Source organism: Macaca nemestrina, chromosome 2, assembly GCF_043159975.1.
Source record: "Macaca nemestrina isolate mMacNem1 chromosome 2, mMacNem.hap1, whole genome shotgun sequence".
Lineage (NCBI taxonomy): Eukaryota > Metazoa > Chordata > Mammalia > Primates > Cercopithecidae > Macaca > Macaca nemestrina.
In genome coordinates this window covers 169,747,217-169,759,591 of record NC_092126.1, presented here as the reverse complement: position 1 = coordinate 169,759,591, position 12,375 = coordinate 169,747,217, and the positions used below count along the sequence as shown (strand labels likewise).

General features: G+C 36.4%; 1 protein-coding gene across 3 annotated transcripts in view; it reads right to left on the bottom strand.

The window, feature by feature from the left end:
* LOC105470377 (coiled-coil domain containing 191) overlaps window positions 1-12,375 on the bottom strand; it is an 89,165-nt gene that overhangs the window by 57,588 nt on the left and 19,202 nt on the right. For all 3 annotated transcript variants that reach the window (XM_071092394.1, XM_011722288.3, XM_011722289.2), the window contains 2 exons: window positions 11,877-12,100; window positions 8,584-8,737 (listed from right to left, as the gene is read on the bottom strand). In XM_071092394.1, the coding sequence (XP_070948495.1) occupies window positions 8,584-8,737; window positions 11,877-12,100 (378 nt within the window). The remainder of the gene's footprint in view (window positions 1-8,583; window positions 8,738-11,876; window positions 12,101-12,375) is intronic.

Genomic DNA, 12,375 nt, shown 5'->3' with positions numbered 1-12,375 from the left:
CCACAACTGGGTTGGAAGAGGAATATGTTCTGTTTAAGCCAGGAGAACTTAAGTTTTAACTAGCTAGGCAACTAGTCTGATTTCCCTCCATTTATTTCCTAGTTCATTTATTTTTGTACCGTTTTTAGTTCTGATAGATTTTCAAATATAGTCAGGCACTCTTTTCCTAACTTCCATCATCTCTTTATCATAGTTGTGGTAATAATTAAGGCTTGATATAGGTAAATAAACTACAGAAAGTCACTGGAGGAAGAACTGTTCCTAAGTACCTATCTATAATAATTTCTAAAATAAAATACTACCTGGTGAAATTTAGAAAGTTTTAAAGTGAAATGGTATCCTCCACACAAAATCTTCCACAATACATCATTTGGTTGTTAAGGATTCCACTGAAGAGAAGAAATGACAGCTCACTCTGCTAAATTTATTACCTGCACTGGAGTTGCCCTCGTTCTGTTAGCCAGAAAAGCTCTTCCCTGAAGTGTAATCACACTACTGTCACTAGGAATGATTGACGTTAGGTGGAACAGCAATTTGCTATCTAATCTTCATTGTAATTCTAACCCTGTCACTAGAGATGCTTGTTCTGATTAATGAAGCGGGTAACTCATCAAAATTCCTCAGCTATTTCTCTTTTGTCAGAAAGTTCAGTGATAATTGCATCAAAATTCTCCCTCATGGAAAAATAAACAATGAATTGTTAAGAGGACAAAAATGTCAACAAGTTTACAATTTATTTTTGCTGAATAGAACTAACTTTGTTGCAACTAATGGTCTAGGGGAGTTGGCAAAGGCTGGAATGTCAGGAAGAAAGCTACATTCCACACCCAGGCCCCTAAGTGACTCCTTGCTGTTCTCAGGCCAAAAGAACAGAAACTTTATTGCTACAAAAGGGAGCAATCCCCAACTTCCCTTTTCCTTTGCGAGCTACTGTGGCTGGGCAGAAGACACCAGAGATGCTATGAAGTCCCTGGGGATTAGAGAGTTAGTTTTAAGTTGAAATGAGGAAGGAGAAAAAAATTTAATAAAAAATGGGATCTTTGTCATGGCAAAATAAATCTCCAGTAGGAAGTGCAGTATTGAATTCTGCAATGGAAAAGCAATACCCCTGACCCATCCTATTCCTGATTTTCGTAATTTTACCCCAAAGAAAAGACAGGAAATCATGGTAATCCTCAACCCCAACTACATATGCTCATAACTAATTGCATTAGAGAAAATATACTCAGTTCCCAGAACACAGTGCTAAGACCTGAACTTGCTGCTGGGTTCCATGGAAAAGCCTAGAAGCCTAAACTTTGACAACCACTGCCATGTGAAATGATACCCCTGGCTATAGACAAAAAAACTACTTCTGTTATATCCTGGAAGATGTGATGCTCATTTTACTTCTATATTAAATTTTTTTCTCCTTCTTCATTTCAACTGAAAAAAAAAAAAAACAACAAAAAACCCAATCCCTATCACTGTTCTAAAAGCAGAACCAAAGAATAAACCTTTACCCAACTTCAAAAATTATCAACATTCTGCCAATCTTAATTCATCTCTCCCCCAACCAACATTTTTTTCTGAAGTATTTAAAAATAAATCACAGATACCTCATATTGTATCATGCTATCCATAAATATGTCAATATGCCCTTACATAAGGCCATTTTATAAGTTCTTAATTCTGCTAAAAAGTTTCAATTGATAATATTGCTGTAATTATCTAATAGTTACGCTGTTTCACTCTAGAAATAGAATTTCAAGAAGAAATTCCTTAGTCTCACCAAATAGTAAATGCTTAACCAATAAAATTCTCTGGGTTCTTTACAGAAGAATGACCACAATGCAGCCTATCACCTGACCACACATTAGGATGGGGCTCCTTTCCCAATACCCTGAACATGAGTTCTTGTGACCTCAAGTCTGTAGAAAAGGCAGACCTACGGCTCCCTGTCACCTTCTCTTTCCCGTCTTTCTTCAAGTCCCTTAGAGACCTTCTTCCCCATCTCTACCAAAATCCCTGTTATCTGCCCACCCTTCATCCTTGGCCCCCACCAGACACACACGAACTATGCCAAGAACACAGCTTACTTCAGAATATATCAGACAAATGCTTGATTCACCTCCAGGATACTGTGATAGTAAGACAATGATGTGGTGCCTTTCATTCCTCACCCACATGGCTCTCAAGATCCTTATGATATTCACCTGAAATGTCTAGTGTTTAGGGGGGAAATAGTCTACTCTATACAATTTTAGGGAATGGGTTTCATTTACGCCAAAGTCTCTTTTTTCGATTTTTAAAAATCAAAATGTAATCAGTACTTATTTTGAAATACAAAAAAACATATATTTAAAAACAGGAATCTCTGTAATAAAAAAGGCTTCATGGAACTTTGAAATGCCAAACACTAGCACAATATTTAGGTAAATTAGTTCTCACTGTCCCCTCCTTGAGAATGGGACATCTGGGTTACTTATAGGGTGAGGAAAGAAAGAATATAACAAAATAAACAATTTCTTTACCAAAACTGATAACATTTTAGATGGAAAATTTCTACAGAGTTGGCTACATAAAGTAAAATATAATAATGCTTTAAACTCCTCCCAAGACATATACCACACATTGCCCTTGGCAATAAACCTAGCGGGGAGAGTTACATGAATCCCAATAATCTTCGTGTGTGTGCTGGCATTTCTCTTTTTCTGTCGTTTTATTTCTAAAGAGGTTTTTCCTTTATTTCCCTCCCCTAACATAAGAAAACATTGCTGAGAGGATGGTTGCTATGTGTCAGCTCAGAAATGGTTTTGCCTCAGTGGTGTGTAGGCAGTCCTGATAAAACTAAGATCTTTGGAAAGGAATCATGGTATATAAATGAGATATTTAACTACAGTTTTCGTCATTCTGTCAGAGAAAAACTCCAGGCTTCTTTTCCATATATAGTATCCCTACGTTTCCTTGGTTTAGTTTGAGGTGGACTTTTGGAAGGTGCTGTGCCACAAGCATAACTTTAATGATGATTTCTTTGGATCATTATTATTTTATTCTTTAACAGAAAAATCCAACCAAATAAACAAACTAAAACCTTCCCCCAAATAATTAAGATGTAGGTTAGTGTCACCCATATTTTATCGTTCTCTTCAATTTTCACAAGCAGCAAAGATCATAGAGTTTCTAATCTTATTAAGAAAACCAAAATGTATTTCAGAATAGGATGAGAATTAAGAAGGCCATTTTCCAAATAGTATAAGAGTTTCACGGTTAATCCTTTGTTGTTTCTGCTAATTAGCAGTGATACACGGATTGCTGAATCTCCCCCAAGAGATTTCACTGTAAGATCAAAGAGAAAATGGGATAGGCTGGAAGTAGAAAGCTTCTATACAAAAAACTAATGTTTTTGACAAGACAAAGAGACCTGGCAATGAAAATGTGCAGAAAAGATGCATCAATAGCGCTGAACTTGTGTTTTGATAAGAAAGCCTGCACTGTTTCTCTCAGTCTCCTATTAAATAATGTGGCCCAAAAAAGATGTTAAGAGATACTCTGGGAGGAACAAATAAAATCCAGAATTAGGTGGGGCGCGGTGGCTCATGCCTGTAATCCCAATGCTTTGGGAGGCTGAGGTGGGTGGCTCATGAGGTCAGGAGATTGAGAACAGCCTAGCCAACATGGTGAAACCCCGTCTCTACTAAAGATACAAAAATTAGCTAGGCGTGGTGGCGTGTGCCTGTAATCCCAGCTACTCGGTGGCTGAGGCAGGAAAATTGCTTGAACCTGGGAGGCGGAGGTTGCAGCGCACCAAGATTGCGCCATTGCACTCCAGCCTAGGTGACAGGGCAAGACTCCATCTTAAAAATAAATAAATAAATAAATAAATAAATAAATAATCCAGAATTAAAGCACAAACAATTACAGGAATTAAAGGAACCTAAACTACAGCAACTCCTAAAAACAGATTCTTTAACGTCTTCCTGAAAATACTCTACACAGCTGTTTCTACAGGGTTTGTACCAATGAAACATTCTGAGGGTGCTGACAAGAGCTTCGCGTTATCTCGCCAATCCCTGCAAGGCAGCTAGGCATTTTTCTGTTTTCATCCTGTGGTCATACCTAGGCTGCTGAGTATCCAAGGTTCATTACTCAAGGCAGCTTTAAGCTCCTTTAGAGCCAAATGTTAATTGGCACCAAGATAATGAGCCCAGAAGGCCTGCCTATGTGGCCTTTACTGGAGGACTGTCCTATCTACAACCAAGTCTGTGTAAGAGCCCGAGGAGGCTGGTAGATGTATTTTTACCAAGCTATGCCCATATACGCTGGGGAAAATCTAGAGATCTACTAACCATATTACAAATGAATAACATAATTACACTGAAAAGGGAGGCAAAGAAAAGATCTCCCGTAAGTAACTCTGGAAAACAATATTTTGACTGAATACTATAAAGCTAAAACCAAAAATAACTGTACAATATTTTGCTTTAGTGAATTTATTCCCATTGTGGTATGGGTTAGCAATTCTAAAACTATTTTATAGTGTACTAGGATTACCCTAATAAGTAAATATAACAGAGATAATGAGACCCAGGTTTCTCAGTGTCAGAGAAGTTACAAGTGAGCAAGATGGAAAGACTACACTGAAACCTGTGGTGCTGGATTATCCTTGACAATATTATTAAAAATTCACAGTTATTTTATATATATTTATATATATGTATATATATGTGTAGATTCATAGATACAGAAGTAAGTTACAAATAAGGAAAGGGAGAAGAATAACATGACCCTTGTGTTGCTGAACTCATGGATTTTAATATGTATACAGATAGACACAAATAAATATAATGTGTGTGTATATGTATGTTAGTATACATACATACATACATCTCTGTATATATCCATATATATTTTAGCTCTGTCTGCTGAGAAGGCCTAGAAAAAAATGACACTCCAGTAGCAGTGAACACACTTAAGTGCCCAGATCTTAGTTTCCAAAAACCGTTTCTCCAATAAAATGAATCAAAGTTCCATGTAGAAGTGGTTGATTGCAGGGTAAGGGCAGGTAAAACACAAGATAAGCCTAAAGTATCTTATGGTGCCAAAAAAAGGAAATGTCCAAAATAGGATGGAAGCATGTTGAAAGAACAAAGGAGCCAACTTACAGGTTTCCCAATAGACACATTGAAACAATCTGAATAACCAAGTAAACAACAATATTAGATTATGACCCATAGAATAAAATAAATATCAATGAGCTCATACTGAATAAAATAATTACATAAATGAATGAATACATAAATACACGCATATATACATATACACATAGCTGAAGGAGAAGGGACCGTCTTCCTTCTAGAAGAATTTCAATTAATAAGTATAGAAGAAATGACGGAAACACAAAATCACCATTAGACAAATACAACATTAATAATTGCTGCAGGCAAGAGCCACCAATGGATGTTAACCTTAATGAGTGACAGTTTACAGAGAAACAAAATATTTTCATAGCTTCACAGTATCTCCTGAAAGACAAGGAGAAGGAAAAATAGCAACTCTACAATGGAGAAACCCAGCACACACCCTTAACCAAGTGATTGAAATTAACATCAGTAATTATGTCCTCCTTGTTAGGATATACGGAGAAGGGCACAGTATCACATCTTATAGCATTCTTACCAAAAATGCACAACCTTAAGCAAGGGGGAGAAAACATAAAAACACCTAAAACAAGAGACAATTATACAAAATACCTAACCAGTTCTCTTCAAAAATGGCAAGATCATAAAACACAAGACTAAAGAAATGTCACAGATTGGAGGAGACTAAGGAGATGTAATAAATAAATGCAGTGTGAAATTATGGATTGAGTCCTGGAACAGAGAAAGAACATTAGTGGAAAAACTGGTGATATTCTCATAGGCTCTATCGTTTAGTTAATGGCATTTAATGGCAGCGTACCAATGCTAATTTCCTAGTTTTGATAATTATACTATGCTTATGTAAAATGTTAACATTGGGAAAAGTCGGGTGAAGGTTTGTTGCGGAAAGTCAGGGACCCTGAATGGAGGGACCAGCTGAAGCCATGGCAGAGGAACATAAATTGTGAAGATTTCATGGACATTTATTAGTTCCCCAAATTAATACTTTCATAATTTTTTTACACCTCTTTTTACTGCAATCTCTTAACATAGATTGTGACGATTTCATGAACATTTATCACTTCCCCAATCAATACTCTTGTGATTTCCTATGCCCGTCTTTACTTTAATCTCTTAATCCCGTCATCTTTGTAAGCTGAGGATGTTGCTTCATGACCCTGTGATGACTGCGTTAACCGCACAAATTGTTCGTAAAGCATGTGTGTTTAAACAATATGAAATCTGGGCACCTTGAAAAAAGAACAGGATAACAGCGATGTTCAGGGAACAAGGGAGATAACCATCAGGTCTGACTGCCTGAAAGCCAGGCAGAACAGAGCCATATTTCTCTTCTTACAGAAGTGAATAGGAGAAATATCGTTGAATTCTTTTTCTCAGCAAAGAACAGCCCTGAGAAAGAGAATGTGTTCCTAGGGGGAAGTCTCTAAAATGGCTGCTCTGGTAATGTCTGTCTTATACGGTTGCAGATAAGGGATGAAATAAGCTCTGGTCTCCTGTGGCGCTCCCAGGCCTATTAGGAGGAGGAAATTCCCGCCTAGTAAATTTTAGTCAGACAGGTTGTCTGCTCTCAAACTCTGTCTCCTGATAAGATGTTAATGACAATGCATGCCCGAAACCTCATTAGCAATTCCAATTTCACCCTGGTCCTGTGATCTCACTCTGCCCCCATTTTCCTTGTGATATTTTGTTACCCTTGGAGCATGTGATCTCTGTGATCCACACCCTATTCGTACACTCCCTCCCCTTTGAAAATCACCAACAAAAACTTGCTGGTTTTGCGGCTTGAGGGGCATCACGGAACCTGCTGACATGTGATGTCTCCCTCGGACACCTAGCTTTAAAATTTTTCTCTTTTGTACTCTTTCCTTTATTTCTCAGACTGGCTGACACTTAGGGAAACAGAAAAGAACCTACATTGAAATATTGGGGGCGATTCTCCCAATAAAGGTTATTCAGAAACTCTGCACTATTTTTGCAGCTTTTCCATGTCAAATATTTTAAAACTAAGTAATCTGTTTTAGATGGGCCACTAGTTTTGTAAAACTCTGCATATGTGTCTAACATTCATATTTGGCAGTTCCATCTAAAATATATATGATTGTACAGTGGACTTCAATACAATTTAAACATTTTTTAGAAAACATATCTTATTTGTCTCTAATTTGTTGGGAAATGTATCATGGTACTTTTTCCTTACACTTTCTCAAGATGACTCCCTGAATACTCGTTTCTCTTCTTATTTTCTCTTTGAAATCCGAACTGTTATTATATAGGAGGAATACTAATTCCATCTGTCTCATGAAGAATGCAGAATCTAAGTCTTTGCTAACTTTTCTCAAAATGTTAACTCCAAGTCTTACATTTCTTCTTACTACATTTCCTTCTGTTTTCCTGAAGCCAAAACTCTGACCAAATTTTTGTTGGCTAATAACTGAGTAATTACAACCTCTTATCAGCTAAAAATGCCACCATCAAATATGTCTACTGTTTTTAAAAAATCACTTTGACTACTTTTTCCTTTATATCTTTGTTATCCGTATCATATTCAAACTCCTGTCACTGATTTCCAGGACCTTTGTAAGTCTATCCCTACATTTATCAAGCTCCCTCAGTATCTTCATAACATTCTCTTTTCTCTCGCTAAATCCATTCATTCACGTATTCATTCAATTAACTTTCTCTGAATTTCAGCAATGCCTAAGGCCCTGGGGTGGGTGTTGTAGGATATGCAAAATATACATATTTATCTTTTCTCATCTAACCCTCTCATTTACAAATCTTCCAGGTAAGTCCTTTTACCTGAAATGTCATAATCCCGAAATTCATACTTTTATCAATCCCACTTTATTGAAGAAAACTGCTTAAGTAACCTGAAGAGGATATTCACTTTTATATTAAAAATCAGCAAGTTATTTTTACAAAAAGACTAAGTGAAAGAAGGGAGAAAAGGTAAAATAAAATGTAGACCATTAAAAAGAAAAGCACAGGTATAAATATATCATTGCCTTAGGATCAGAGCTACTAAAAGGCAAGTAACCAGTTCTTGTATCTTCTGAATAATCCAGAACACAGTGGTCCTTATGACTGTCAAAGTGGAAGCCAAGATTTCAAAAATTGTCAGAGAGCTACCTTAGTTTAAGGCTAATACTAGTTAAATGCTATTCTGAAGAGGTAATTTAGGAAGAAGTCCATAATTTACCCACCTCACCCCAGTAATTTCCCAGGATCCCACCAGAGTATATAAAGAATAGCCTCAGAACAGGGGATCTGTGTTCTGCCCTGCATACCAGGTCAGCTGGGCACAAAGAACAAATGGCATGGGCAGTTTTGGTATTTGTGATGAGGTTCAACTGGACTTAGTTTTTACTTTATCCCATCTCTGATGGAGCTCTTTGTCATTTATACTACAGAATGCTAAGTAAAGAGACATTGCAATTCCCACCTGTTGATTTTCTTTGAAAGTTTGGATTAATAATTCTTTCAATTTCCTTTTTCTTTCTTTTGCCATTTTTTCCTCATCCAGAAGAATGTGAGTACTTTGAAACATGAGTTTTTCTGAACTATTTTGAGAATTCTCTTCTTGCCTTTTCTTCTCTCTATTAATAACAATTAAAAAATACATGTATATTTACAATAGATTTAACAATAAGCAATTACAACCTACTGTAGCAGAATAAACACTGAATTTTCCTTTGGAATACACATATTTTTAGATCTGGCTCTAAAACTACATAGTAGGGTAATTTTTTTGGAGCCTTACTTTATTCCTTTATAAAATACAGATTAAATGAAATAAAATTGTTATAAAGTACTTTGAAAAGTAGAAAATCTTATATATACTTTAGTATTTTTATTGAGTTGAACACTGAGCCATACTTCAATCAAAATTTGAGAGTTAACAACTGCTAGATAGTCTCTAATATAGACATAAATTCTCTCCCGTATAACGGGAAAAAAAGGATTCTCAAGAAAGGAATGAGATTCTTACTAAAAGGCCTCTTATAAGGTTACTAGAAAGAGGAATAACAAAAGAATCAGTGTTATTTAATAAGGAGGGAATGGAATCTAGAATAATTTTAAAATAGCTGAAAACGGAAAAAAATAAACTTAAATAGGAAAAGGCCTTTAGGTAAGTAACCAGAATTATTTTAGTAACTTTGTTGCTCATCTTTCTGAGCATCCTCTTTCTCACCCACCTATCTATTCTTCCTCATCCAGGCCATCCCTCTTTCGCTCACCAATTCAAACAAGCTCATAGCTATGGCCTTCTTATTGTAGTGCATTTAACTGCACAGGTATATGTACATGTATAAAGTATACACTATTAATGATGTGGTAAACATAGCACCTAGTCAGGAATCAGAATTCATGAGCTCTGGCCACAAACCAGCTAGTCACCTGATCTTTCTTGAACTTTTGCTTCACAGTTGTGGAAACTCAAATTGAGAAAGATGCCAGGATACCCTACAGATATTCTCTCATTCATTCTCATATATGATACAGAGGGTACACAGTGTTATTTTGTATTATTGGTGATGTTAACCTTCATCACTTGGTTAAGGTGGCTTCTCCAATATAGAGTTACTATTTTTCCCTTTGAAATTAATAAGCATCTTGAAAGAGATAATTTTAAAACTAGGCAATGAAGCAGATTTAAGATAGCTTACAAATAGGTTTAAAAGGCCTATCAACAATAAGTTTTATTGACTTTTTCCAAACTATGAATGCCATAACAATGTTATATTTCATGGTGATAGACAGGTGATAGTGATTGTTAAAGAAATACAGTTCTAATACCATGAATCTGATTTTTAAAAATAACATTAGAATATATATCTGTTTTAAAAGAAATATCTGCTCATTGTGAAAAACTGGAGAAGTATAAAAGTCATCCATATTTCTCCCTTTCTTTTTTTTTTTTTTTTTTTTTTGAGATGGAGTCTCACTCACTCTGTCGCTCAGGCTGGAGTGCAGTGGCATGATCTTGGCTCACTGCAACCTCCGCCTCCTGGGTTCAGGCGATTCTCCTGCCTCAGCCTCCTGAGTAGCTGGGGTTACAGGTGTGTGCCACCACACCCATAAAAGCCATCCATATTTCTACCCAGAAAAAAGAGTCAGTCCTGTTTCATTGTACAAGCCATGACTTAGCAATTTCTCCAATATTTATGAAAGTCTGTTACTATAAATAATGTTGTTTAAATTATCTTTCTACACAAATCTTTGTCTGGATTTCTGATAATTTTCTTAGGGCAGTTTTCCTAAGGCTGTAATTCCTAGGTCAAGGGATAATGCTATTTTATGGCTCTTGTTGTTTATTGCCAAATTGCTTTCTGGAAAGTTTTAAATCAGTTCATTCACCTAGAAGTAGAACATATTACCTATCTCACTGTAACCATGGATAAGATCTTAACTTTTAAAAGAAATGACTGGTCAGTGAACATTTGTTGAGTGCCCACTGTGAGCACAGCATCCTACTACCATTAAATGTTACTTGTTTTCACAATTTATTTTAGGTCAACCTAGTTTTTCCAGGGCTTGGGAGCAATCTGAAAAGCAAGGCTGACCTTAGAAAGAACTCACTAAAACACCAGTGATTGCTTTCCGAAAGGAATGGCATCTGGAGGAGGTCTCAGCCTGGCACTTGAAGACGTAAAGCACATGTTCACTGCTGAGCTGTTTTAAGTTGGGTAGAATAAGAGCAATCAAGAACAGAGAGGGGAAAGCTGTGTAGGCTGATGGGGGTGGAAGGGATTATCTGCTAGGTCTTTGTGGCCTCTCAGTTTGAGTAGTCAGACACTTCAGTCATGTTGTTCCAAGGCTTTTGCAGTTCCTGCATTGGTGCTGTTTCTCAGAATAAATACATTAGTTATTTCACTTATAAAGCTCATTTTCTGCATGAGGATGGATAATAGTACTACATCTCGTGAGGACTATTTTTATCTTCCTCTTATGTCAGATATTCTTTTTCTTTATCAGTGGTAGTAAGACAGTGGTGACTTTCCATATGATTATCAGAAAATAAGACACACAGTTCACAACAGGATAAGACACAATTACTGAACATGTTCAACCTCAAAAATATTATCTAACCAAAGAAATGCAAACTAACCAATATAATGCCCATGAAAAGTGTAAAAATATTGAAAATGATGATACTCCCCAGTGCTGGGAAGAGTGTGATAAACTGGCCTGCTGCTGATGATACAGCAAACAAGTACAACCCATTTTGAAAGCAATTTGGCAATGTTTCAAGAGTTAGAAAAAGACCTGTGTCATTTAACTCAGAAATTACACTCCTAAGAATTTATTCTAAGGATATAATTCAAAAAAGTGAAAAAAAGTATGCTTAAAGATGCTCATTGCAATATTATAATGGTGAAAAATCCAAAATAGCTGAAATGTTTACTAGTATGGGGAGGTGATCATTACATAAATTATGGTATAGGAACTCAATGGAGTAATATATACACCCCAGGACTCCAGGCAATGTGTTAATTACAAGCAGAATTACGAATTAAATGTACTTTATGGTTATAATTAAGTATGAAAAGGGACCAAGATCAGGAGGAAACAAGGAAAAATGAAATTAGTTAATTTGTTAAGACGGTGGAATAGTGAGTGATTTCTCTTTTGTGTTTTGTTATTGCAATGTTTGCGCACTTTAAAAACTTCAGAGCACTTCTAAAATGACTGCTTAAACAGAGAAACCCCACAGTGCTTATCACACTGGCTTACATTTTCCATGCTTCTTTCACAGTGCGTCTCCTCTCAATTATCTCCCTCCGCAGCTTCACCATCTCCCTTTGAATCTCCTCTTCCTCTTTCTTGGCCTCCAGAGCCTTCCTTTTCTTCTCTTCTTGCACCAGACACTGAGCCTCCAAGAAGGCCGATTTTTTCAGGGTCTTTTGTATTCTCTGGTACTCCAGTTCTTTCTCACGTCTTAAGCGATTTTCTTTTACCTTAAAGCAAATATAATAAAGATGAAGTGTGGCCTTTCAAGTAGAAAGGGATATGAAAAACCTTACAATACATTTTGAAGTTCAGAATATAACCAGTTTGAAATATTCTGACCCAGAACTCCACTATTTACTGGTAGGATAGGAGGAATTCATCTGTTTACTGGGTAAAGACCAATATAAAATTTTAGATGCAGTCAGATGAAGATGACTCAAATAATCTGGGAATGATCCACATCACAGAAAAGTAGAGAATCTAATGAGTCAGATCCCAAGTT